Here is a 26,307-nt window from a genome sequence, read left to right on the forward strand (position 1 = left end):
AGGGTTAAGGTAAGGGCTAGGTTTAGGTTTAGGGTTAGGGTTAGGCTTAGGGCTAGGGCCTGGGTTAGGGTTAGGGTTAGGGTAAGGGCTAGGTCTAGGGCTGGGCTTTGTGTTAGGGTTAGTTTTAAGCTTATGGCTAGGTCTAGGGTTAGAGCTAAGGCTACGGCTTGGGTTAGGGTTAGAGTTAGAGTTAGGTCTAGGGCTAGGGCTAGGGTTACGGTTTGCATTAGTGTTAGGGTTAAGCTCAGGGTTAGGTCTAGGGTTAGGGTTAGTGCTGGGCTTACTGCTAGGGCTAGGGCAAAGTTTAGATTTAGTGTTGGGCTAGGGTTAGGGTTAGGGTTTGGGTTAAGGTTAGGGTTAGGGTTAAGGCTAGGGTTAGGGTTAAGTTTAGGGTTAGGGTTACTGCTAGGGTAAGGGTTAGGGTTAAGGTTAGGGTTATGGTGTATAAACATTTGAAATTCACAATGAATGAGCTTGAATCACTGTGCAAAAGTGAATCAAACACTGAGAATTCACAATGATAGACTAGGGAAATATTTAGGTTTCTGACTCATACACTAGGAATACATGTTAAAGAGCGTTAATATCTGAAGGACACAATTTACTCACTTGGAAATCAAGTTCAAAGGGCTGAGAAGTGAGTGCTGTACTGTTTATATTTATTATTCCGTCAAAATGAGTTGGGTTTTTGGATGAAAGTTGGTTAAACACTTAAAAATTCTTTTTCATAGACCTGATATAACAGTATAAAATTATTCAAAACACTTAGGAATCAAAATGATAATTAAGCTAGTGCTCAAAGTAGTAATAATTTACATTTAAAGAGCTGGTAAATATGGAAAAACACTGTATAAACACTTGGAATTCACAATGAAAGAGCTTGAAACACTGGACAAAAGTGAAAAGAGCTGGTAAATATGGAAAAACATTGTATAAACACTTGGAATTCACAATGAATGAGCCTGAAACACAGGACAAAACTCAATCCAACACTGACAATTCACAATGATAGACTAGGAAAATATTTAGGAATGTATTCAAAACACTAGGTATACCTGTTCTTAGAGCCGTAATACCTGATGGACACTGTTTAATCACCTGGAAATCGTGTTCAAAGAGTAGAGAACTGAGTTGGATACTGGTTACATTTATAATACAGTCTCAATGGGTTGGTGTTTTTGAAAGAAGGTTGGTTAAACATTTGAACATTCATTTTCATGGGGCTCAGATACCTTCAAAGGTTATTTTCATATAGCAGATATAACAGTTCAGGGTTAGGGTTAGAGCTGGGGTTAGGGTTAGGATTAGGGTTAGTGTTAGACTTAGGGTTTAGGGCTAGGGCTAGGGATAAGGCTAGGGTCAGGGCTCGGGTTAGGGTTAGAGTTTGGGCTAGGGCTAGGGTTAGGGCTAGGGTTAGAGATAGGGTTATGGTTAGGGCTAGGTTTAGGGCTAAAGCTAATGCTAGGCCTAAGGCTAGGGCTAGGGCTATGATTAGGGTTAGGGTACGGGTTAGGGTTAGGGTTATGGTGTATAAACATTTGGAATTCACAATAAATGAGCTTGAATCACTGGAGAAAAGTGAAAGCAACTGCTATATAGGGAAAAAAGCTGTAGAAACATTTGGAATTCACAATGAATGAGCATGAATCACTGGACAAAAGTGAATGAAACACTGAGAATTCACAGTGATAGAGAAGGGAAATATTTAGGAATGTGCTTGAAACACAAGGGTTAGGGTTAAGGTTAGGGTTAGGGTTAGGGTTAGGATTTGGGTTAGGGCTTCGATTAAGGTTAGAGTTAGGGCTAGGGCTAGGATTAGGGCTAAGGTTAAGGTTAGGGTTAAGGCTAGGTATAAGGTTAGGGTTAGTCTTAGGGTTAGGTTTAGAGGTAGGGATAGGGCTAGAGTTAGGGTAACGACTAGGGTTAGGGCTATGGCTAGAGCTAAGGTTATGGTCAGGGTTAGGGTTAGAGTTAGCATTAGGGTTAGGACCAGGGCTAGGGTTTGCATTAGGGTTAGGTTTAGGGCTAGGGACAGGGCTAGAGCTAGGGCTCAAGGTTACTTGTAGGGTTAGGGTTAGAGTTACGACTACGGTTAGGGTTAGGGCTATGGTTAGGTTTAGGGTTAGGGTTAGGGTTAGGGCTAGGTTGAGGGTTAGGGTTAGAGATACGGCTGGGGTTTGGGTTAGGGTTAGGGTTAAGGTTAGGGTTAGTGTTAAGGCTAGGGTTAGGGTTAGTGTTAATGTTAGGTCAAGGGTTTTGGTTAGACTTAGGGTTAGGACTAGAGTTAGGTAGGATTAGGGTTAGGGATAGGGCTAGGATTAGGAATAGGGTGAGGGCTAAGGCTAGGGTTAGGGTAGGGTTAGGGTTAGAGCTATGCTTAGAGTTAGGGTTAGGGTTAGGACTAGATTTAGTGTTAGGGCTAGGGTGATGGCTCGAGCTACTGCTAGGGCTAAGGCCAGAGGTATTGCTAGGGTTAGGGTTAGGGTTTGGGTTAGTGTTTGGGATAGGGCTATGGGTAAGATAGGGCTAGGGTTAGTGCTAGGGTTAGGGTTAAGGATATGGTTTGGGTTAGTCTTAAGGCTAGGACCAGGGCTAAGATAGGGCAAGGGTTAGGCTTAGGGTTAAGGTTAGGGATAGGATTAGGATTAGGATTAGAGTTAGGGATAGGGATAGGGTTAGGGCTAGGGTTAGGGTTAGGGTTTGGTTTAGGGTTACGGCTTGGGTTAGGCCTAAGGTAAGGGTTAGGGTTAGGTTTAGGGATATGGTGTATAAACCCTAAGGGTTAGGGTTAGGGTTAGGTTTAGGGATATGGTGTACAAACATTTATTTTTTTTTTCCTTTTCCTTTGTAGTTCTTAACTAGCCGGACATTCCACTGTACCACTGTTGATATCATCTATGATGTCATGAGGGTGGCGGCCATCAACATTGCACCCCACAGATTGGGCAGTCCCCAGGATCTCTTTAATGGTTCCAGAGAGTTCTCTAGCTAAAGATCGGTGCCGCATCTGTCGGGCAATGCTGACAATCTCATCGAAAGTGATATTTCCACTGTGCTTAATGTTTTTTTGCTTCTTTCTGTCTCTTGGCGGTTCTTTGAGGGCTTTGATGATCAGGGCAGAGGCAGAAGGCACTACTTCAATCTGGGCCTGTCTGTTCTGAATGGTCAGTTTCACTGTAATCCTCAGACCCTTCCAATCACCAGTTGCTTTGGCGATGTCATCACCAACCTTTTTTGGAGACAGGCCCAGGGGGCCGATCTTGGGGGCCAGGGCAGACATGGCACCCACTTCCCCACCGGTGCACCTCAGGTATACCTAAGGCGTGCGGGCTGCAACGCCGCCACAGGTGTTCCGGTCCTCCCTCCCCATTTGCACGTGGGGAAGCTGAGGCCCAGAAAGAGTAAGAGGCTTGGCTAGGGCTTCACGGCGCCCTGAACGCGGCACCAGAAAGGCCTCTAGTAGGCAGCAGCTTAAAAGCGCGACACGGTAAAAGTAATTGCGGAGGGGCCGCAGGCCCGACGGGCTGCTGGGAAAAGGGCTGGTGTATAAACATTTAAAATTCACAATAAATGAGCTTGAATCACTTGAAAAAAGTGAAAAGAACTGCTATATAAGGAAAAAAGCTGGAGAAACACTTGGAATTCACAATGAATTCGCTTGCATCACTGTACAAAAGTGAAGCAAACACTGAGAAATCACAATGATAGATGGGAAATATTTAGGAATATGACTCATACACTAGGAATTCATGTTAAAAGAGCTTTAATATCTGAAGGACACTATTCAGTCACTGGCAAATCTTGTACATAGAGCTGAGAAGTAAGTGCAATACTGTTTATTTACATTTATTATTCCGTCAAAATGAGTTGGCCTTTTTGGATGAAAGTCATTTAAAAATTCATCTTCACAGACCTAATATAACAGTATGAAAGTATTCAAAACTCTTAGGAATCAAAATGATAATTAAGCTAGTGTTCAAAGTATTAATAATTTATAAAGAGCTGGTATGATACCTGTATGAAAATGTTAAAACTCTCAGAGCTCAAAATAACAGACGAGGGAAATGTCTAGGACAGTATCTGAAAGACTGAATATGTTTGTAGAACCTTAAAACCTCTGTGCGGTGTTGAAATACTAAGACTTTGTATATAAAGGGCTGTGAAAGTTTGGATATTCGTTAAAATAGTAATCACTCACATGAAAAGAGCTGGTATTTATAGAAAAACGCTGAACAAACACTTGAAATTCACAATGAAAGAGGTTGATTCACTGGACAAAGGTGAATCAAACACTGAGAATTCGCAATGATACACTAGGGAAATATATAGGAATGTGCTTGAAACTTTAGGAATACATGTTACAGATTTTATATCAGAAGGACACTTTTTAATCACAGGAAAATCGTGTTCAAAGACCTGAGAAGAGCATGCGATACTGTTTACATTTGTAATTCAGTTTAAAAGAGTTGGGGTTTTCAGAAGAAAGTCGGTTAAACACTTAAAAATACATTTTCACACAGCTGACATGACAGTATGAAAGTGTTCAAAACTCTTAGAAATCAAAATGACAGTTTGCTAATTTTCAAAGTATTAATAATTTAATTACAAATAGCTGGTATGATACCTGTATGAAAATGTTAAAACTCTCAGAGCTCAAAATTACAGACCATGGAAATGTCTAGGACAGTATCTGCAAGAATACGAATACGTTTGAAGAACTTCAGTACCTCCACTGCACTGTTGAAATTCTCGGAATTAGTATTCAAAGAGCTGTGGAAAGTACATTAGTCTTTAAAATAGTAATCACTCACGTTTAAGAGCTGGTATATATGGAAGAACTCTGAATCAACACTTGCAATTCACAATGAATTGGCTTCACTCACTGGCCCAAAGGGTATCAAAAAACGAGAATTCAATGCTGGAATAGGGACATATTTAGGAATGTGCTTGAAACGCTAGGAGTACAGAGCTTTTATATCAAAAGGACACTGTTTAGTCACTGGGAAATCGTGTTCAAAGAGCAGAGAAGTGAGTGCAATACTGTTTCCGTTTATACTTCAGTCTAAATGAGTTGGCGTGTTTGGAAGAATGTCGGTTAAACACATAAAATTAATTTTCATAGAGCTGATATGACAGTAGGAAAATATTCAAAATTCTTAGAAATCACAATGATAGGCTAAGGTGCAAATTAGAAACAACTTACATTTAAAGAGTTGTGATATAATGAAAATCTATGAACACTTAGAATTCACAATGATGGAGCTTGAATCACTGGAAAAAAGTGAATCAAACACTGAGAATTCACAATAATGCACGAGGGAAATATCTAGGAATGTGCTTGAAACTATGGGAATACATGTTCACAGAGATTTTATATCGGAATGGCAGTGTTTAGTCACAGGAACATCATGTTCAAAGACCTCAAATGGGCAAAAATTAAAACCATTTCCCCTAAGAACAAGAACAAGACAGAAATGCCCACTCTCACCACTCCTGTTTGACATAGTACTGGAAGTATTACCCACTGCAATTAGACAAGAAGAAGAAATAAAAGGCATCCAAATTGGAAAAGAAGAAGTAAACCTGTCCTTATTTGCAGATGACATGATATTGTACATAAAAAACCCGAAAGACTCCATCAAAAAACTAACAGACTTAATAAATGAATTCGGCAATGTAGCAGGATACAAAATTAACACCAAGAAATCTATGGCATTTCTATACACCAACAGTGAACTTACAGAAAGAGAGACTAAAAAAGCAATCCCATTTTCCATCGGACCAAAAAAATTAAGATATTTAGGAATAAACCTAACCAAGGAGGTAAAAGACCCATATGCGGAAAACTACAGGACACTGAAAAAAGAGATAGAGGAAGAGGTAAACAGATGGAAGAACATACCATGTTCATGGATTGGTAGAATCAACATCATTAAAATGTCCATACTACCCAAAGCAATCTATAGATTCAATGCACTCCCCATTAAAATACCAACGGCGTATTTCACAGACCTAGAAAGAACTCTCCAAAAATTCATCTGGAATAAAAAAAGACCCCGAATAGCCATAGCAATCCTGAGAAAGGAGAATAAAGTAGGAGGGATCTCAATACCAGATTTCAAGCTGTATTACAAAGCCACTGTCCTCAAAACAGCCTGGTACTGGCACAAGAACAGACATATAGATCAATGGAACAGAATAGAGAATCCAGATATCGACCCAAACCAATATGCGCATTTAATATTTGACAAAGAAGGCATGAGCATACAATGGAGTCAAGACAGTCTCTTTAATAAATGGTGTTGGGAAAATTGGACAGATACATGCAAAAAAATGAAACTAGACCACCAACTTACACCATACACAAAAATAAACTCAAAATGGGTACAGGACTTAAATATAAGACGGGAAACCATAAAAATACTGGAGGAATAAACAGGCAGCAAAATCTCAGACATATGCCAAAAGAACTTTTTCACTGATACTGCCCCTAGGGCAATGGAAGCCAAAGAGAAAATAAACAAATGGGACTACATCAAAATAAAAAGCTTTTTCATAGCAAAAGAAACCATCAACAAAACAACAAGAAACCCCACTGTATGGGAGAACATATTTGCAAATGTTATCACTGATAAAGGTTTAATCTCCAACATCTACAGGCAGCTTATACAACTTAATAAAAGGAAGATAAATGATCCAATAAAAAAATGGGCAACAGACCTAAATAGAATCTTTTCGAAAGAAGAAAGAAGGAGGGCCAAGAGACACATGAAAACATGCTCAAAGTCACTAATTATCCGAGAGATGCAAATCAAAACGACAATGCGATACCATCTCACACCTGTTAGAATGGCTATCATCAACAAATCAACAAACGACAAGTGTTGGCGAGGATGCGGAGAAAAAGAAACCCTCGTGCACTGCTGGTGGGAATGCAGACTGGTGCAGCCACTGTGGAGAACAGTATGGAGTTTCCTCAAAAAACTGAAAATGGAACTCCCATTTGACCCAGTAATCCCACTCCTGGGAATATATCCTAAGAAACTAGAAACACCAATCAGAAAGAATATATGCACCCCTATGTTCATAGCAGCACAATTTACCATAGCTAAGATTTGGAAACAGCCTAAGTGCCCGTCAGCAGATGAATGGATCAGAAAACTATGGTACATCTACACAATGGAATACTATGCTGCCATAAAAAAGAAGGAATTACTACCATTTGTAGGCACCTGGATGGAATTAGAGAACATTATGCTAAGTGAAATAAGCCAGTCAATGAAAGAAAAATACCACATGATCTCACTCATTTGGGGATAATGAAAATCATTATAAACTGATGAACAAAAAGATAGATACAGAGGCAGTAAAGAATCAAACAGACTGTCAAATTACAGCAGTAAGGTTAGGGAGAGGTGGGGGAAATAAGAGATCAACTGAAGGACTAATATGCATGTATATAAGAGTAACCAACGGATGCAAAACATTGGGGGGTGAGGCATGTATGGGAGTGGGGTGGGGGGGGGGAATGGTAAGATATGTACACATATAATACCTTAATAAAAAAAATAAAGAAAAATAAAATAAAATAAAATAAAAACAAAATTGAAAAAAAAAATAAATAATAATATAAATAAATAAATAAATAAATAAATAAATAAATAAATAAAATAGTAATCACTCACGTTTAAGAGCTGGTATATATGGAAGAACTCTGAATCAACACTTGCAATTCACAATGAATTGGCTTCACTCACTGGCCAAAAGTGAATCAAAAAACGAGAATTCAATGCTGGAATAGGGACATATTTAGGAATGTGCTTGAAACGCTAGGAGTACATGTTCACAGAGCTTTTATATCAAAAGGACACTGTTTAGTCACTGGGAAATCGTGTTCAAAGAGCAGAGAAGTGAGTGCAATACTGTTTCCGTTTATACTTCAGTCTAAATGAGTTGGCGTGTTTGGAAGAATGTCGGTTAAACACATAAAATTAATTTTCATAGAGCTGATATGACAGTAGGAAAATATTCAAAATTCTTAGAAATCACAATGATAGGCTAAGGTGCAAATTAGAAACAACTTACATTTAAAGAGTTGTGATATAATGAAAAACTATGAACACTTAGAATTCACAATGATGGAGCTTGAATCACTGGAAAAAAGTGAATCAAACACTGAGAATTCACAATAATGCACGAGGGAAATATCTAGGAATGTGCTTGAAACTATGGGAATACATGTTCACAGAGATTTTATATCGGAAGGGCAGTGTTTAGTCACAGGAACATCATGTTCAAAGACCTCAAAAGGGCGCGTGACACTTTTTACATTTGTAATTCAGTCTAAATGAGTTGGGATGTTTAGAAGAAAGCTGGTAAAACACTAAAAAATACATTTTCATACAGCTGATCTGACAGTATGAAAGTATTCAAAACTCTTTGAATTCACAATGATAGTTGGCTAGTGTTCAAATACTAATAATTTAACTATAAAGATCTCGTATGATACCTGCAAGAAAATGATAAAACTCTCAGAACTCAAAATAGCAGACCAGGGAAATGTCTAGGATTGTGTCTGAAAGACTTGGAATAGGTTTGTAGAACCTTAATACCTATGTGCAGTGTTGAAATACTGAGAATTAGTATTCAAAGAGTTCTGAAAGGTAGGATATTCTTTAAAATAGTAATTACGTTTAAGAGCTGGTTTGTATGGAAGAACGCTGAATCAACACTTGCAATTCACAATGAATGGGTTTCACTCACTGGCCAAAAGTGAATGAAAAAATGAGAATTCAATGGAAGAATAGGGAGATATTTAGGAATGTGCTTGAAACGCTAGGAGTACATGTTCACAGAGCTTTTATATCAAAAGGACACAGTTTAGTCACTGGGAAATCCTGTTCAAAGATCTGAGAACTGAGTGGGATACTGGTTCCATTTATAATTTAGACTAAATGCGTTGACGTTTTTGAAAAAATGTTGGTTAAACACGTAAACATTCAATTTCATAGGGCTCAGATGCCTTTAAGGAAACGTTAAAACTCTAAGTGCTCAAATTTACAGACCAGAGAAATGTCTAGGAATGTATCTGAAACACGTGGCATATGTTTGTAGAACATTCATACTTCTAGTGCACTGTTGAAATACTGAGAATTTGTATTTAAAGGGCTGTGAAAGGTAGGATGGTCTTTAAAATAGTAATCACTCACGTTTAAAGAGCTGGTATATAAGGAAAAACGTTGTATAAACACTTGGAATTCACAATGAAGGAGCTTGAATCACTGGACAAGAGTGAAACTAACACTGAACATTCACAAGGATAGACTAGGGTAATATCTAGGAATGTGCTTGAAACTTTAGGAATGCATGTTCTCAGAGATTTTATATCATAAGGACAGTGTTTAGTCGCAGGAACATCGTGTTCAAAGACCTGAGAAGTGCCTGCAATTCTGTTTATATTAGTAATTCAGTCTGAGTTGGGATTTTTAGAAGATAGCAGGTTAAACACTAAGAAATACATTTTCATACAGCTGATATGACAGCATGAAAGTATTCTAAACTTTTAGAAATCAAAATGATTGTTGGCTTGTGCTCAAATTATTAATAATTTAAGTATAAAGAGCTGATATGATACCTGTATGAAAATGTTAAAACTCTCAGAGCTCAAAATAACAGACCATGGAAATGTCTAGGACAGTATCTGAAAGACTTCGAATACGTTAGAAGAACCTTAATTCCTCTGTGCAGTGTTGAAATATAGAGAACTGGTATTTAAAGAGCTGTGAAAAGTAAGGGAGTCTTTAAAATAGTAATCACTCACGTTTACGAGCTGGTATATATGGAAGAACTCTGAATCAACACTTGCAATTCACAATGAATGGGCTTCACTCATGGCCCAAAGGGAATCAAAAAACGAGAATTCAATGCTGGAATAGGGACATATTTAGGAATGTGCTTGAAACGCTAGGAGTACATGTTCACAGAGCTTTTATATCAATAGGACACTGTTTAGTCACTGGGAAATCGTGTTCAAAGAGCAGAGAAGTGAGTGCAATACTGTTTCCGTTTATAATTCAGTCTAAATGAGTTGGCGTGTTTGGAAGAATGTTGGTTAAACACGTAAAATTAATTTTCATAGAGCTGATACGACAGTAGGAAAATATTCAAAATTCTTAGAAATCACAATGATAGGCTAAGGTGCAAATTAGAAACAACTTACATTTAAAGAGTTGTGATATAATGAAAATCTATGAACACTTGGAATTCACAATGAAGGAGCTTGAATCACTGGACAAAAGTGAATCAAACACTGAGAATTCACAATAATGCACTAGGGAAATATCTAGGAATGTGCTTGAAACTATAGGAATACATGTTCACAGAGATTTTATATCGGAATGGCAGTGTTTAGTCACAGGAAAATCATGTTCAAAGAACTCAGAAGGGCGTGTGACACTTTTTTCATTCGTAATTAAGTCTAAATGAGTTGGGATGTTTAGAAGAAAGCTGGTTAAACACTAAAAAATACATTTTCATACAGCTGATCTGACAGTATGAAAGTATTCAAAACTCTTTGAATTCACAATGATAGTTGGCTAGTGTTCAAATACTAATAATTTAACTATAAAGATCTCGTATGATACCTGCAAGAAAATGATAAAACTCTCAGAACTCAAAATAGCAGACCAGGGAAATGTCTAGGATTGTGTCTGAAAGACTTGGAATAGGTTTGTAGAACCTTAATACCTATGTGCAGTGTTGAAATACTGAGAATTAGTATTCAAAGAGTTCTGAAAGGTAGGATATTCTTTAAAATAGTAATTACGTTTAAGAGCTGGTTTGTATGGAAGAACGCTGAATCAACACTTGCAATTCACAATGAATGGGTTTCACTCACTGGCCAAAAGTGAATGAAAAAATGAGAATTCAATGGAAGAATAGGGAGATATTTAGGAATGTGCTTGAAACGCTAGGAGTACATGTTCACAGAGCTTTTATATCAAAAGGACACAGTTTAGTCACTGGGAAATCCTGTTCAAAGATCTGAGAACTGAGTGGGATACTGGTTCCATTTATAATTTAGACTAAATGCGTTGACGTTTTTGAAAAAATGTTGGTTAAACACGTAAACATTCAATTTCATAGGGCTCAGATGCCTTTAAGGAAACGTTAAAACTCTAAGTGCTCAAATTTACAGACCAGAGAAATGTCTAGGAATGTATCTGAAACACGTGGCATATGTTTGTAGAACATTCATACTTCTAGTGCACTGTTGAAATACTGAGAATTTGTATTTAAAGGGCTGTGAAAGGTAGGATGGTCTTTAAAATAGTAATCACTCACGTTTAAAGAGCTGGTATATAAGGAAAAACGTTGTATAAACACTTGGAATTCACAATGAAGGAGCTTGAATCACTGGACAAGAGTGAAACTAACACTGAACATTCACAAGGATAGACTAGGGTAATATCTAGGAATGTGCTTGAAACTTTAGGAATGCATGTTCTCAGAGATTTTATATCGTAAGGACAGTGTTTAGTCGCAGGAACATCGTGTTCAAAGACCTGAGAAGTGCCTGCAATTCTGTTTATATTAGTAATTCAGTCTGAGTTGGGATTTTTAGAAGATAGCAGGTTAAACACTAAGAAATACATTTTCATACAGCTGATATGACAGCATGAAAGTATTCTAAACTTTTAGAAATCAAAATGATTGTTGGCTTGTGCTCAAATTATTAATAATTTAAGTATAAAGAGCTGATATGATACCTGTATGAAAATGTTAAAACTCTCAGAGCTCAAAATAACAGACCATGGAAATGTCTAGGACAGTATCTGAAAGACTTCGAATACGTTAGAAGAACCTTAATTCCTCTGTGCAGTGTTGAAATATAGAGAACTGGTATTTAAAGAGCTGTGAAAAGTAAGGGAGTCTTTAAAATAGTAATCACTCACGTTTACGAGCTGGTATATATGGAAGAACTCTGAATCAACACTTGCAATTCACAATGAATGGGCTTCACTCATGGCCCAAAGGGAATCAAAAAACGAGAATTCAATGCTGGAATAGGGACATATTTAGGAATGTGCTTGAAACGCTAGGAGTACATGTTCACAGAGCTTTTATATCAATAGGACACTGTTTAGTCACTGGGAAATCGTGTTCAAAGAGCAGAGAAGTGAGTGCAATACTGTTTCCGTTTATAATTCAGTCTAAATGAGTTGGCGTGTTTGGAAGAATGTCGGTTAAACACGTAAAATTAATTTTCATAGAGCTGATACGACAGTAGGAAAATATTCAAAATTCTTAGAAATCACAATGATAGGCTAAGGTGCAAATTAGAAACAACTTACATTTAAAGAGTTGTGATATAATGAAAATCTATGAACACTTGGAATTCACAATGAAGGAGCTTGAATCACTGGACAAAAGTGAATCAAACACTGAGAATTCACAATAATGCACTAGGGAAATATCTAGGAATGTGCTTGAAACTATAGGAATACATGTTCACAGAGATTTTATATCGGAATGGCAGTGTTTAGTCACAGGAAAATCATGTTCAAAGAACTCAGAAGGGCGTGTGACACTTTTTTCATTCGTAATTAAGTCTAAATGAGTTGGGATGTTTAGAAGAAAGCTGGTTAAACACTAAAAAATACATTTTCATACAGCTGATCTGACAGTATGAAAGTATTCAAAACTCTTTGAATTCACAATGATAGTTGGCTAGTGTTCAAATACTAATAATTTAACTATAAAGATCTCGTATGATACCTGCAAGAAAATGATAAAACTCTCAGAACTCAAAATAGCAGACCAGGGAAATGTCTAGGATTGTGTCTGAAAGACTTGGAATAGGTTTGTAGAACCTTAATACCTATGTGCAGTGTTGAAATACTGAGAATTAGTATTCAAAGAGTTCTGAAAGGTAGGATATTCTTTAAAATAGTAATTACGTTTAAGAGCTGGTTTGTATGGAAGAACGCTGAATCAACACTTGCAATTCACAATGAATGGGTTTCACTCACTGGCCAAAAGTGAATGAAAAAATGAGAATTCAATGGAAGAATAGGGAGATATTTAGGAATGTGCTTGAAACGCTAGGAGTACATGTTCACAGAGCTTTTATATCAAAAGGACACAGTTTGGTCACTGGGAAATCCTGTTCAAAGATCTGAGAACTGAGTGGGATACTGGTTCCATTTATAATTTAGACTAAATGCGTTGACGTTTTTGAAAAAATGTTGGTTAAACACGTAAACATTCAATTTCATAGGGCTCAGATGCCTTTAAGGAAACGTTAAAACTCTAAGTGCTCAAATTTACAGACCAGAGAAATGTCTAGGAATGTATCTGAAACACGTGGCATATGTTTGTAGAACATTCATATTTCTAGTGCACTGTTGAAATACTGAGAATTTGTATTTAAAGGGCTGTGAAAGGTAGGATGGTCTTTAAAATAGTAATCACTCACGTTTAAAGAGCTGGTATATAAGGAAAAACGTTGTATAAACACTTGGAATTCACAATGAAGGAGCTTGAATCACTGGACAAGAGTGAAACTAACACTGAACATTCACAAGGATAGACTAGGGTAATATCTAGGAATGTGCTTGAAACTTTAGGAATGCATGTTCTCAGAGATTTTATATCGTAAGGACAGTGTTTAGTCGCAGGAACATCGTGTTCAAAGACCTGAGAAGTGCCTGCAATTCTGTTTATATTAGTAATTCAGTCTGAGTTGGGATTTTTAGAAGATAGCAGGTTAAACACTAAGAAATACATTTTCATACAGCTGATATGACAGCATGAAAGTATTCTAAACTTTTAGAAATCAAAATGATTGTTGGCTTGTGCTCAAATTATTAATAATTTAAGTATAAAGAGCTGATATGATACCTGTATGAAAATGTTAAAACTCTCAGAGCTCAAAATAACAGACCATGGAAATGTCTAGGACAGTATCTGAAAGACTTCGAATACGTTAGAAGAACCTTAATTCCTCTGTGCAGTGTTGAAATATAGAGAACTGGTATTTAAAGAGCTGTGAAAAGTAAGGGAGTCTTTAAAATAGTAATCACTCACGTTTACGAGCTGGTATATATGGAAGAACTCTGAATCAACACTTGCAATTCACAATGAATGGGCTTCACTCATGGCCCAAAGGGAATCAAAAAACGAGAATTCAATGCTGGAATAGGGACATATTTAGGAATGTGCTTGAAACGCTAGGAGTACATGTTCACAGAGCTTTTATATCAATAGGACACTGTTTAGTCACTGGGAAATCGTGTTCAAAGAGCAGAGAAGTGAGTGCAATACTGTTTCCGTTTATAATTCAGTCTAAATGAGTTGGCGTGTTTGGAAGAATGTCGGTTAAACACGTAAAATTAATTTTCATAGAGCTGATACGACAGTAGGAAAATATTCAAAATTCTTAGAAATCACAATGATAGGCTAAGGTGCAAATTAGAAACAACTTACATTTAAAGAGTTGTGATATAATGAAAATCTATGAACACTTGGAATTCACAATGAAGGAGCTTGAATCACTGGACAAAAGTGAATCAAACACTGAGAATTCACAATAATGCACTAGGGAAATATCTAGGAATGTGCTTGAAACTATAGGAATACATGTTCACAGAGATTTTATATCGGAATGGCAGTGTTTAGTCACAGGAAAATCATGTTCAAAGAACTCAGAAGGGCGTGTGACACTTTTTTCATTCGTAATTAAGTCTAAATGAGTTGGGATGTTTAGAAGAAAGCTGGTTAAACACTAAAAAATACATTTTCATACAGCTGATATGACAGCATGAAAGTATTCAAAACTCTTAGAATTCAAAATGATAGTTGGCTAGTGTTCAAATACTAATAATTTAAGTATAAAGAGCTGGTATGATACCTGTAAGAAAATGATAAAACTCTCAGAGCTCAAAATAGCAGACCAGGGAAATGTCTAGGATTGTATCTGAAAGACTTGGAATACGTTTGTAGAAACTTAATACCTATGTGCAGTGTTGAAATACTGAGAATTAGTATTCAAAGAGCTGTGAACAGTAGGATAGTCTTTCAAATAGTAATCACTCACGTTTAAGAGCTGGTATATATGGAAGAATGCTGAATCAACTCGTGCAATTCACAATGAATGGGCTTTGATCATTGGACAAAAGTGAATCAAACACTGAGAATTCATAGTGGTAGACAAGGCAAATATTTAGGAATGTGCTTCACATACTAGTAATATATGTTCAAAGGCCTTTAATATCTGAAGGAAACTATTTATTCACTGGGAAATCATGTTCAAAGATCTGAGAACTGAGTTGGATACCGGTTCCATTTATAATTTAGTCTAAATGCGTTGACATTTTTGATAGAATGTTGGTTAAACACGTAAACATTCAATTTCATAGGGCTCAGATGCCTTTAAGAAAACGTTAATACTCTAAGTGCTCAAATTTACAGACCAGAGAAATGTCTAGGAATGTATCTGAAACACGTGGCCTATGTTTGTAGAACATTAATACTTCTAGTGCACTGTTGAAATACTGAGAATTTGTATTTAAAGGGCTGTGAAGGGTAGTATAGTCTTTAAAATAGTACTCACTCACGTTTCAAGAGCTGGTATATATGGAAAAACGTTGTATAAACACTTGGAGTTCACAATGAAGGAGCTTGAATCACTGGACAAGAGTGAAACAAACACTGAAAATTCACAGTGATAGACTAAGGTAATATCTAGGAATGTGCTTGAAACTTTAGGAATACATGTTCTCAGAGATTTATATCGAAAGGACAGTGTTTAGTCACAGGAACATCGTGTTAAAGACCTGGGAAGTGCGTGCGATATTGTTTATATTAGTAATTCAGTGTAAATGAGGTGGGGTTTTGGAAGAAAGTTGGTTAAACATTTAAAAGTACATTTTCATACAGCCATGACAGTATGAAAGTATTCAAAACTTTTAGAAATCACAATGATAGTTGGCTAGAGTTCAAAGTATTAATAATTTAATTATAAAGAGCTGGTATGATACCCATATGAAAATGTTAAAACTCTCAGAGCTCAAAATAACAGACCATGGAAATGTCTAGGACAGTATCTGAAAGACTACGAATACGTTTGAAAAACTTCAGTACCTCCACTGCACTGTTGAAATTCTCGGAATTGGTATTCAAAGAGCTGTGGAAAGTACATTAGTCTTTAAAATAGTAATCAATCATGTTTTAAGAGCCGGTATTTATAAAAAAACGTTGTATAAACACTTGGAATTCACAATGAAGGAGCTTGAATCACTGGACAAAAGTGAATCAAACACTGAGAATTCACAATAATGCACTAGGGAAATATCTAGGAATGTGCTTGAAACTATAGGAATACATGTTCACAGAGATTTTATATCGGAAGGGCAGTGTTTAGTCACAGGAAAATCATGTTCAAAGACCTCAGAAGGGCGTGTGACACTTTACATTTGTAATTCAGTCTACATGAGTTGGGATGTTTAGAAGAAAGCTGGTTAAACACTAAAAAATACATTTTCATACAGCTGATATGACATCATGAAAGTATTCAAAACTCTTAGAATTCAAAATGATAGTTGGCTAGTGTTCAAATACTAATAATTTAAGTATATAGAGCTGGTATGATACCTGTAAGAAAATGATAAAACTCTCAGAGCTCAAAATAGCAGACCAGGGAAATGTCTAGGATTGTATCTGAAAGACTTGGAATACGTTTGTAGAACCTTAATACCTATGTGCAGTGTTGAAATACTGAGAATTAGTATTCAAAGTGCTTTGAAAGGTAGGATAGTCTTTAAAATAGTAATCACTCACATTTAAAGTGCTGGTGTATATGCTAAAAAGATGTATAAACACTTGGAATTCAGAAAGAGGGAATAATGGTGGCGGAATAGACAGACGTGTTCCGAGCCTTGTCCCGGAGCAGAATGAAAGAACAGCTGAGGGTCTCACGAGGAGTGTTTGTTGGCAAGTTGGGATACAGCTGAACTCCAGAAGAAGGTGGGGGACTGCTAGATGGGTTCCCCTTACCAGGCAGCACCAACTGCGCCTGGGTCCCCTCCTGGAGCTGCGGGCTTGGACACGGAATCTGCGCCATCTTGAACTGGAACTTGGAGCTTATCGGAAGCCTAAGAATCCACAACTGCGGCACCCATGGAACAGCTGCCAGCCCCAGAACAACGCTCTCCAATTGGCGCAAACACATGGGTTCAGAGGAGCTCTACACTCCACCATGGAAAGGTCAGATTTCGCCTGGGATAAGGTGAGGTCTCTGGTCCCTGCGGGAGAGAGGAACGCGCGATTTGCAGGAGCTGGAGGACCAGGGAAGTCTGTGCCTAGAAAAATCCGTGGCTGTTGGGGCTAGCGTGATCTATGAATGTGGAAAGGGGTCCTCAGAGCTGCTAACAGAAGGGCTCTTTAAACAGCAACCCATTTTGATCTGAAGTGCAGGGACACCCTAAGAATTTCAGGCTGCCTAGACTTACGCGCAGCCCCGGAGTTCGCCGGATGCATAGACTTACGCGCAGCCCCGGAGTTCGCACACTTGGGCTTTTTCCTCTTGAAATTCTTGCTTTTGATTACTAAGCCCAACACATAGGATCACCCAGTTGGGGACACACTGGGAGACTGCAGGGGAAGGTTGTTTTTCTGGAACCTCGGGATCGGAGAGGGGTGTGACCATCGGAGAGCCAGCTCTGAGGCAGCCCACTCCCACAAACCGGTAGTGAGTGCCACAGGGAAAGAAGGCTCTAACACTGCCTAGAGAGGCCATAGATAGACCCGGAAGTCAATCCAGAAACACTGCCACCCAGGGGCTGAATCACAAATTGACTCTTGTGTAATCAAAAATAAAGGAATACGAGAAATTAAGACACACCGCCTGCTTAAAATCAGGACTGGCTTACAACACTGAAGAGCAGTGGAATGCAGGGAACTGCAATACTGTCCGGACTGAGAAACAGGCGTGCCAAACAGAACAACAGAGGAAGTGAATGACCTTCACTACTCCACATTTAATTTTTATTTTTTATTTTTTTATTTTCATTTTTTGCATCTTTTACTCAAGAAACTAATTTTTTTCCTTTTTTCCTCACTTGATTTTACCTTTTTAATTATTACATTTTTATTTTCAATCCGTATTATTACTACTGCTATTTTATCTTTTTTTTTTTAAAGTGTCATTTTATTTTCTCTTAATTTTATTTTGGGATTAGTGTTCTACATTCTATTTTCATCTTCCCTTTAGCATCGTTTTACTCTATCTCAACTCTACCTTTATGCCATCACTCTCTTCCTAACTTTCCCCTTTTCGGTGTCCTGTTTATCTTACCCCTTTCCTGCTTTAGATTTTTCCTATTCTTTCTGTTTACCCCTTGTTAAAATTTCACCCTACTTACATATATAATCTCCAATCCCCTGCTCCAAGTCCATACACACCTCTCTCTTCGCTGTCTCAACTATCCAAAAAATTGTTTTTCTCTCTGTCCTTTTGTTATTGTTCGCTTGAATGTAGATTATATCGAATTTTTATGCTTTTTTGTGAGATTGTTTTGCTTATTCTTCTTTTGTTTGTTTATTTTTTTGTTTGTATTGTGCTTCAGCTTTCCCTTGCCTCACTCAATATTAGTTGGTGTTGTAGTTTGTATTAATCCCCAGGCACTTGTTGCTGGCATTTGCTGGGATTAGTGATTGTTCTATTGAAGTTTAATCCCCAATATATATAGTCTGTTCGCCTTTCTCTCTTAGTCTCTTTCTTGTCTCTCTTACTTTTTTTTCTTTTTTTTCTTTCCCTTTAACCAATTTCATTTTGACACTCCTTGTTCTTTTTTTCTTTTTTCTTTCTTTTTCCTCTTCTTCTTTCTCTCCTATCACCTAATTTGCCTTTCTCTGGTGGTCACCTTTATGGGAGGTTATTAATATCGTGAATACATTTCTGTTCAGTGCCTTGTGAGTTGTACCTGGTAGTGCTGTATTTTGTGCCCTTAAATCAATGCAGGAGAGAGAGAACTACATAACCAGACATCCAGAGAAGAGAGACCATGGGGAGACAAAGAAACAGCCCGCATATGAAAGAAAAGCAGGCATCACCGGAAAAGGAAGTAAACGAAATGGAGGCAAGCAACCTTCCAGAAAAAGAATTCAGAGAAATGTCATAAGGGGCTGAAAAGAATGGAAGACAAATTCGACAATATGAGCAAGAACCAAGAGGAAATGAAGAACCAAGAAGAAATGAAAAATGACATCGCTGCTGTAAAGAACTCAATAGAAAGCATCAAGAGTAGACTAGAAGAAGCAGAGGACCACATCAGTGAGCTAGAAGACAAGATGGGGGAAAAAAACCCAAGTAGAGCAGCTTCTAGAGAAAAAAATTAAAAGGCAGGAGGAGAGTCTAAGGGAACTTTGGGACAACACGAAACAAAACAACATCCGCATAATAGGGGTTCCAGAAGGAAAGGAAGCTGAGCAAGGAATAGAAAACCTGTGTGAAGAAATAATGACAGAAAACTTCCCTGATATAGGGAAGAAAAAACCCACACAAACCCAAGAAGCTCACAGCATCCCAAGAGAAATGAACGCCAAAGTGCCGACGCCAAGGCATATTATAATTAAATTGGCAAACACCAACGACAAAGAAAGAATCTTAAAAGCGGCAAGAGAGAGACAGAAAATTATACACAAAGGAACCCCCATCAGTCTAGCGACTGATTTCTCAACAGAAACTCATTAGGCCAGAAGGGAATGGAATGAAATATACAAAGTTATGCAAAGGAAGGGTCTGAATCCAAGAATACTGTACCCAGCAAGGCTATAAATCAAAATTGAAGGTGAAATCAGGAGCCTTACAGACAAAAAAGGACTAAGGGAATTTATTACCACCAAACCAGCAATGCAAGAAATGCTAAAGGGTCTGCTGTAAAAAAAAAAAAAAAAAAAAAAAAAAAAAAAAAAAAAAAAAGAAATAGGAAGCGAAGAAGGAACACGGGGTAAAGAATAAAAATGGTGACAAATAAGTACTTATCAATAATAACTTTAAATGTAAATGGATTAAATGCCCCAATCAAAAGACATAGGGTAACGGATTGGATAAGAAAACAAGACTCATATATCTGCTGTCTACAGGAAACCCACCTCAGAAAAAAAGACCCACACAGACTGAGGGTGAAGGGATGGGAAAAGGTTTTCCAGGCAAATGGAAATGAAAAAGAAAGCTGGGGTAGCAATACTTATATCTGACAAATTAGATCTCAAAGTGAAGGACATAACAAGAGATAAGGAAGGCCACTTCATAATACTAAAGGGAGCAATCCAACAAGAAGAAATAACTCTGGTAAACATATATGCATAAAATACAGGACCACCCAAATACATAAAAAAAAAAACTCCTGGAGGATATCAAGGGAGAGATTGACAGCAATGTATCATAGTTGGAGACTTTAATACCCCACTATCACCATTGGACAAATCCTCTAAACAAAAAATCAGCAAAGAAACATCAATCCTAAATGACTCACTAGACCAGATGGAATTAATTGACATCTTCAGAACATTTCACCCCAAAGCCACAGAATATACATTCTTCTCAAGTGCACATGGGTCTTTTTCAAAGATAGATCATATGTTGGGACATAGGCAAAGTCTCTTCAAATTCAAGGATAGAAATCATATCAAGCATCTTCTCAGACCACAGTGGCATAAAACTGGAAATCAACTACAATAAAAACAACCCAAAGAAAACAAACACATGGAGACTAAACAGCATGCTATTAAACAATGACTGGTTACCAGAGAGATCAAAGAAGAAATAAAAAACATCATGGCAACAAATGACAATGAAAACACAACAATCCAAATTCTATGGGACACAGCAAAAGCAGTCTTGCGAGGGAAGTTCATAGCTCTACAAGCCTACTTCAAAAAAACAAGAAACAATGGTAATAAATTACCTAACCCCACAACTCAAAGAGTTAGAAAAAGAGCAACAAGAAAAGCCCAGTGTAAGCAGAAGAAAGGAAATAATAAAGATCAGAGCACAGATAAACGACATAGAGACCAAAGAAACAATACAAAAGATCAACAAAACCAAGAGCTGGTTCTTTGAAAGGATAAACAAGATTGATGAACCTCTAGCCAGGCTCACCAAGAAGCAAAGAGAGAGGACCCAAATAAACAAAATCAGAAATGAAAGCGGTGAAATAACAACAGACCCGCCGAAATACAAAGGATTGTTAAAAAATACTATGAACAACTCTATTCCAACAAACTGGACAACCTGGAGGAAATGGACATATTCCTAGAAAAATATAACCTTCCAAAACTCAATCAGAAGAACCTAAACAGCTCAATATGCCAGTAACTGTGGAAGAAATTAAAGCAGTCATCAAAAAGCTTCCAACAAACAAAAGCCCGGGGACAGACAGCTTCACAGGAGAGTTTTACCAAACATTCAAGGAAGAACTGACACCTATCCTCCTCAGACTATTCCAAAAAATTCAAGAGGAAGGAACACTTCCAAGCTCCTTCTATGAAGCCAGCATCACCCTAATACCAAAACCAGATAAAGACAACACAATGAAGGAGGATTACAGGCCAATATCCCTCATGAATGTAGATGCCAAAATCCTCAACAAAATTCTAGCAAATCGGATCCAGCAGTACATCAGAAAGATCATACACCATGACCAAGTAGGGTTTATCCCGGGAATGCAAGGATGGTACAATATCCGCAAATCAATAAATGTGATACATCACATAAACAAATTGAGAGATAAAAATCACATAGTCATATCAATTGATGCAGAAAAAGCATTTGACAAAATCCAACCTCCTTTCTTGATAGGAACTCTCAACAAGGTGGGAATAGAAGGATCATACCTCAACATAATAAAAGATATATATGATAAACCCACAGCGAACATCATACTCAATGGGCAAAAACTAAAACCATTTCCCCTAAGAACAGCAACAAGGCAGGGATGCCCACTCTCACCACTCCTGTTTGACATAGTACTGGAAGTATTAGCCACTGCAATTAGACAAGAAGAAGAAATAAAAGGCATCTAAATTGGAAAAGAAGAAGTAAACCTGTCCTTATTTGCAGATGACATGATATTGTACATACAAAACCCGAAAGACTCCATCAAAAAACTAACAGACTTAATAAATGAATTTGGCAATGTAGCAGGATACAAAATTAACGCCAAGAAATCTATGGCATTTCTATACACCAATAGTGAACTTACAGAAAGAGAGACTAAAAAAGCAATCCCATTTACCATCACACCTAAAAAATTAAGATACTTAGGAATATACCTAACCAAGGAGGTAAAAGACCTATACGCGGAAAACTACAGGACACTGAAGAAAGAGATAGAGGAAGTCGTAAACAGATGGAAGAACATACCATGTTCATGGATTGGTAGAATCAACATCATTAAAGTGTCCATACTACCCAAAGCATTCTATAGATTCAATGCACTCCCCATTAAAATACCAACGGCGTATTTCACAGACCTAGAAAGAACTCTCCAAAAATTCATCTGGAATAAATAAAGACCTCAAATAGCCATAGCAATCCTGAGAAAGGAGAATAAAGTAGGAGGGATCTCAATACCAGATTTCAAGCTGTATTACAAAGCCACTGTCCTCAAAACAGCCTGGTACTGGCACAAGAACAGACATATACATCAATGGAATAGAATAGAGAATCCAGATATCGACCCAAACCACTATGCACAATTAATATTTGACAAAGGAGGCATGAACATACAATGGAGTAAAAACAGTCTCTTCAATAAAGATTGGACAGATACATGCAAAAAAATGAAACTAGATCACCAGCTTACACCATACACAAAAATAAACTCAAAATTGATACAGGACTTAAATATAAGACGGGAAACCATAAAAATAGTAGAGGAATCCACAGGCAGCGAAATCTCAGACATATGCCAAAAGACTTTTTCACTGATACTGCCCCTAGGGCAACGGAAGTCAAAGAGAAAATAAACAAATGAGACTACATCAAAATAAAAAGGTTTTTCACAGCAAAAGAAACCATCAACAAAACAACAAGAAAGCCCACTGCATGGAAGAACATATTTGCCAATGTTATCACTGATAAGAGTTTAATCTCCAACATTTACAGGGAACTCATACAAATTAACAAAAGGAAGACAAACAACCCAATCAAAAAATGGGCAACAGATCTAAATAGATATTTTTCATAAGAGGACAGAAGGAAGGCCAGGAGACATATGAAAACATGCTCAAAGTCACTAATCATCCGAGAGATGCAAATCAAAACGACAATGAGGTACCATCTCACACATGTCAGAATGGCTATCATCAACAAATCAACAAATGACAAGGATGCGGAGAAAAAGGAACCCTCATGCACTACTGGTGATTATGCAGACTGGTGCAGCCACTGCGGAGAACAGTATGGAGTTTCCTGAAAAAACTGAAAATGGAACTCCCATTTGACCCAGTAATCCCACTCCTAAGAATATATCCTAAGAAACTAGAAACACCCATCAGAAAGGATATATGCACCCCTATGTTCATAGCAGCACAATTTACAATAGCTAAGATTGGGAAACAGCCTAGGTGCCCGTCAGCAGATGACTGGATCAGAAAACTGTGGTACATCTACACAATGGAATACTATGCTGCCATAAAAAAGCAGGAATTCTTACCATTTGTAGCAACCTGGATGGAATTGGAGAACATTATGCTAAGTGAAATAAGCCAGTCAATGAAATAAAAATATCACTTGATCTCACGCATTTGGGGATAATAAAAAACATTATAAACTGATGAACAAAAAGATTGATACAGAGGCAGTAAAGCATCAAACAGACTGTCAAATTACAGCGGTAAGGTTAGGGAGAGGTGGGGGAAATAAGAGATCAACTGAAGGACTTATATGCATCCATATAAGAGTAACCAACCGATGCAAAACATTGGGAGGTGAGGGCATGTATGGGAGTGGGGTGGGGCGGGGCAATGGTAAGATATGTACACATATAATACCTTAATAAAAAAAAAAGTTAAAAATAAATAAATAAAAAACCGTGGTACATCTACACAATGGAATACTACACTGCTGTGAAAAGGAAGGATCTCCTACCAGTCACAACAGCATGGATGGTCCTGGAGAGAAAGATAAATATCTCATGATCTCACTCATTTGTGAAATATAATAAACAACATAAACTGATGAACAAAAAATAGATCCAGAGACTTAGAAGCATCGAACAGACCATCCAACCTCAGAGGGAAGGCAGGGAGGGTGGGAGGGTGAGGTAAGAGACCAACCAAAGGACTTGTATGTATGCATATAAGCATAACCAATGAACACAGACAATAGGGAGTGAGGGCATGTGCTGGGGGGTGGGAGCAGCCAGGGAGAGGCCAATTGGGGAAATGGAGACATATGTAATACTTTAAACAATAAAAAATTTTATAAAATTAAAAGAAACTCCTGGTAAAGTTCTCTTCTTACACCAGTTTTTTTCCAACTAAATCTTTTAGAAAGGAATGTTATTTCTTAACAATGAGCTTAAAATCAGTACGTCCAATGCAAAATTTTGGTACTCTTTGAAACTTTATTTATTTATTTATTTATTTATTTATTTTCTCTTGATACACATGAATTTAGCTTTTGTGTGTTGGTTTTTTTTTTGTTTTTTTTTGCCATTAATTGCTAAGGAATTTTAAGATAAAAATACAAAGTCATTAACATCAAGAGACACAAAGGCACTTTGGATTCCAAAATATCTTTATAATGGGGGAGTAAGGGGAGCCTCACGTGTCACTTGCTTATTTTTTAAACTATTACTCTTTCAGTTCTAATCTTTGAATAAAATATTTTTTCTACAATATAAAATGACTTTTTAGATCAAAACCAGCACAGTAACATTGTCTATTTTACAATAAATCTGAAAGGAAAATTTGGAAAAGAATATTCTTACACCATATAGCATAACTTGTTTTTTAACTTGAATTTTTTTTTGTTAATTGCCTAATCACCTAAATCAGTGAATAAGAATGCTCAGCATCCAATCCATGAATATAGAATACAATATAATTTATTCTACTTTTTATTTCAAAATCACAGAGATGACATCCATATAAATTATAAAGCCTACTCTACATTTTCAAGTTCTCAATCCAAATATATAGATTAGAACAGGTCACTTTATTGCTGACAATATTCATGGAAGGGTCAGATTCCTCATAAAAAGACAAAATAAGTTTGATTGGGAGCCGGCCATTGCCCTACTCACCCATCAACAGAATTATGGAAGTCAAGAGGCAATATTTTTTCATTTTTAAAATAGCAAAGGAACTAAAGAAGATTGGCTGGCTGTTGAGTGGGCCCCACATTAGAGTGCATAGCTCATCAGGATCGAGGCTGGCATCTGTGAGCAGTTAACTTCCTAAGCGCACTCACTGGGCATTATGTCATCTGCACTACAGCTCTCACCCTGGAAATTATTTGAAAATACATTATGCTCAAAATATACACTTAGTGGCCAGATTATTATGATCTCTGGATGCATCATAATTGGGCCACTCAGTGTATATACTATATAATAAAAAGCTAATATGCAAATTGTCCCCTCGACCAGCAGGCAGGCCGGCCAACCGCCCATGTCCCCTCCCCCTGGCCAGGCTGGCTGGAGAGTATTATGCATTCAGAGATCATAATAATCTGGCCACTCGGTGTATAGTATCCATTCCTTGTCCTTGAGGATCCAAGTATCTATACTAATAAAAGCCTAAGTGGCCCTCGCACGTGACGTTGCCACAAGATGGCTGCCACAAGATGGCCAAGTGCACAGAGGAGGTGGGGCGCAGCAGCCACTTCGTGTGGTGAGGCCTGCGGGTCGAGCATCTCCTCCGCCTCACACAGAGGAGGTGGGTCCCGGCGGAGAAGGCAAGTTGCGGCAGGGGAGGGCATTTGGGGGTGATCAGGCCAGCAGGGGAGCAGTTAGGTGTCAATCAGGCCAGCAGGGGAGTGGTTAGGGGGTGATCGGGCTGGCAGGCCGAAACAGTTAGGGGCAATCAGGCAGGCAGGCAGGCAGGCAAGCGGTTATGAGCCAGCAGTCCTGGATTGTGAGAGGGATGTCCAACTGCCAGCATAGGCCCGATCCCGCACATCCCCCAAGGGGTCCCAGATTGGAGAGAGTGCAGGCCGGGCTGAGGGACACCCTCCCCCCACCCCTGTGCATGAATTTCATGCACTGGGCCACTAGTAAATCTAAAATTATAATGGGC

The 26,307-nt window shown here is 37.8% G+C and overlaps 1 protein-coding gene across 1 annotated transcript; it reads right to left on the bottom strand.

Annotated features, from left to right (window-relative positions):
• Positions 1-2,841: 2,841 nt before the first annotated feature.
• LOC308246768 (large ribosomal subunit protein uL11-like) lies at positions 2,842-25,537 on the bottom strand (the record flags this gene model as incomplete). The annotated part of the gene is made up of 2 exons (XM_080665140.1): positions 2,842-3,316; positions 25,514-25,537. 2 exons carry the CDS (start codon positions 25,535-25,537, stop codon positions 2,855-2,857), a joined length of 486 nt encoding a protein of 161 aa, XP_080521266.1. The 3' UTR covers positions 2,842-2,854.
• Between the last annotated feature and the right edge of the window lie 770 nt (positions 25,538-26,307).

The sequence above is a fragment of the Plecotus auritus genome (genome assembly GCF_963455305.1).
Source record: "Plecotus auritus genome assembly, chromosome: 4".
Lineage (NCBI taxonomy): Eukaryota > Metazoa > Chordata > Mammalia > Chiroptera > Vespertilionidae > Plecotus > Plecotus auritus.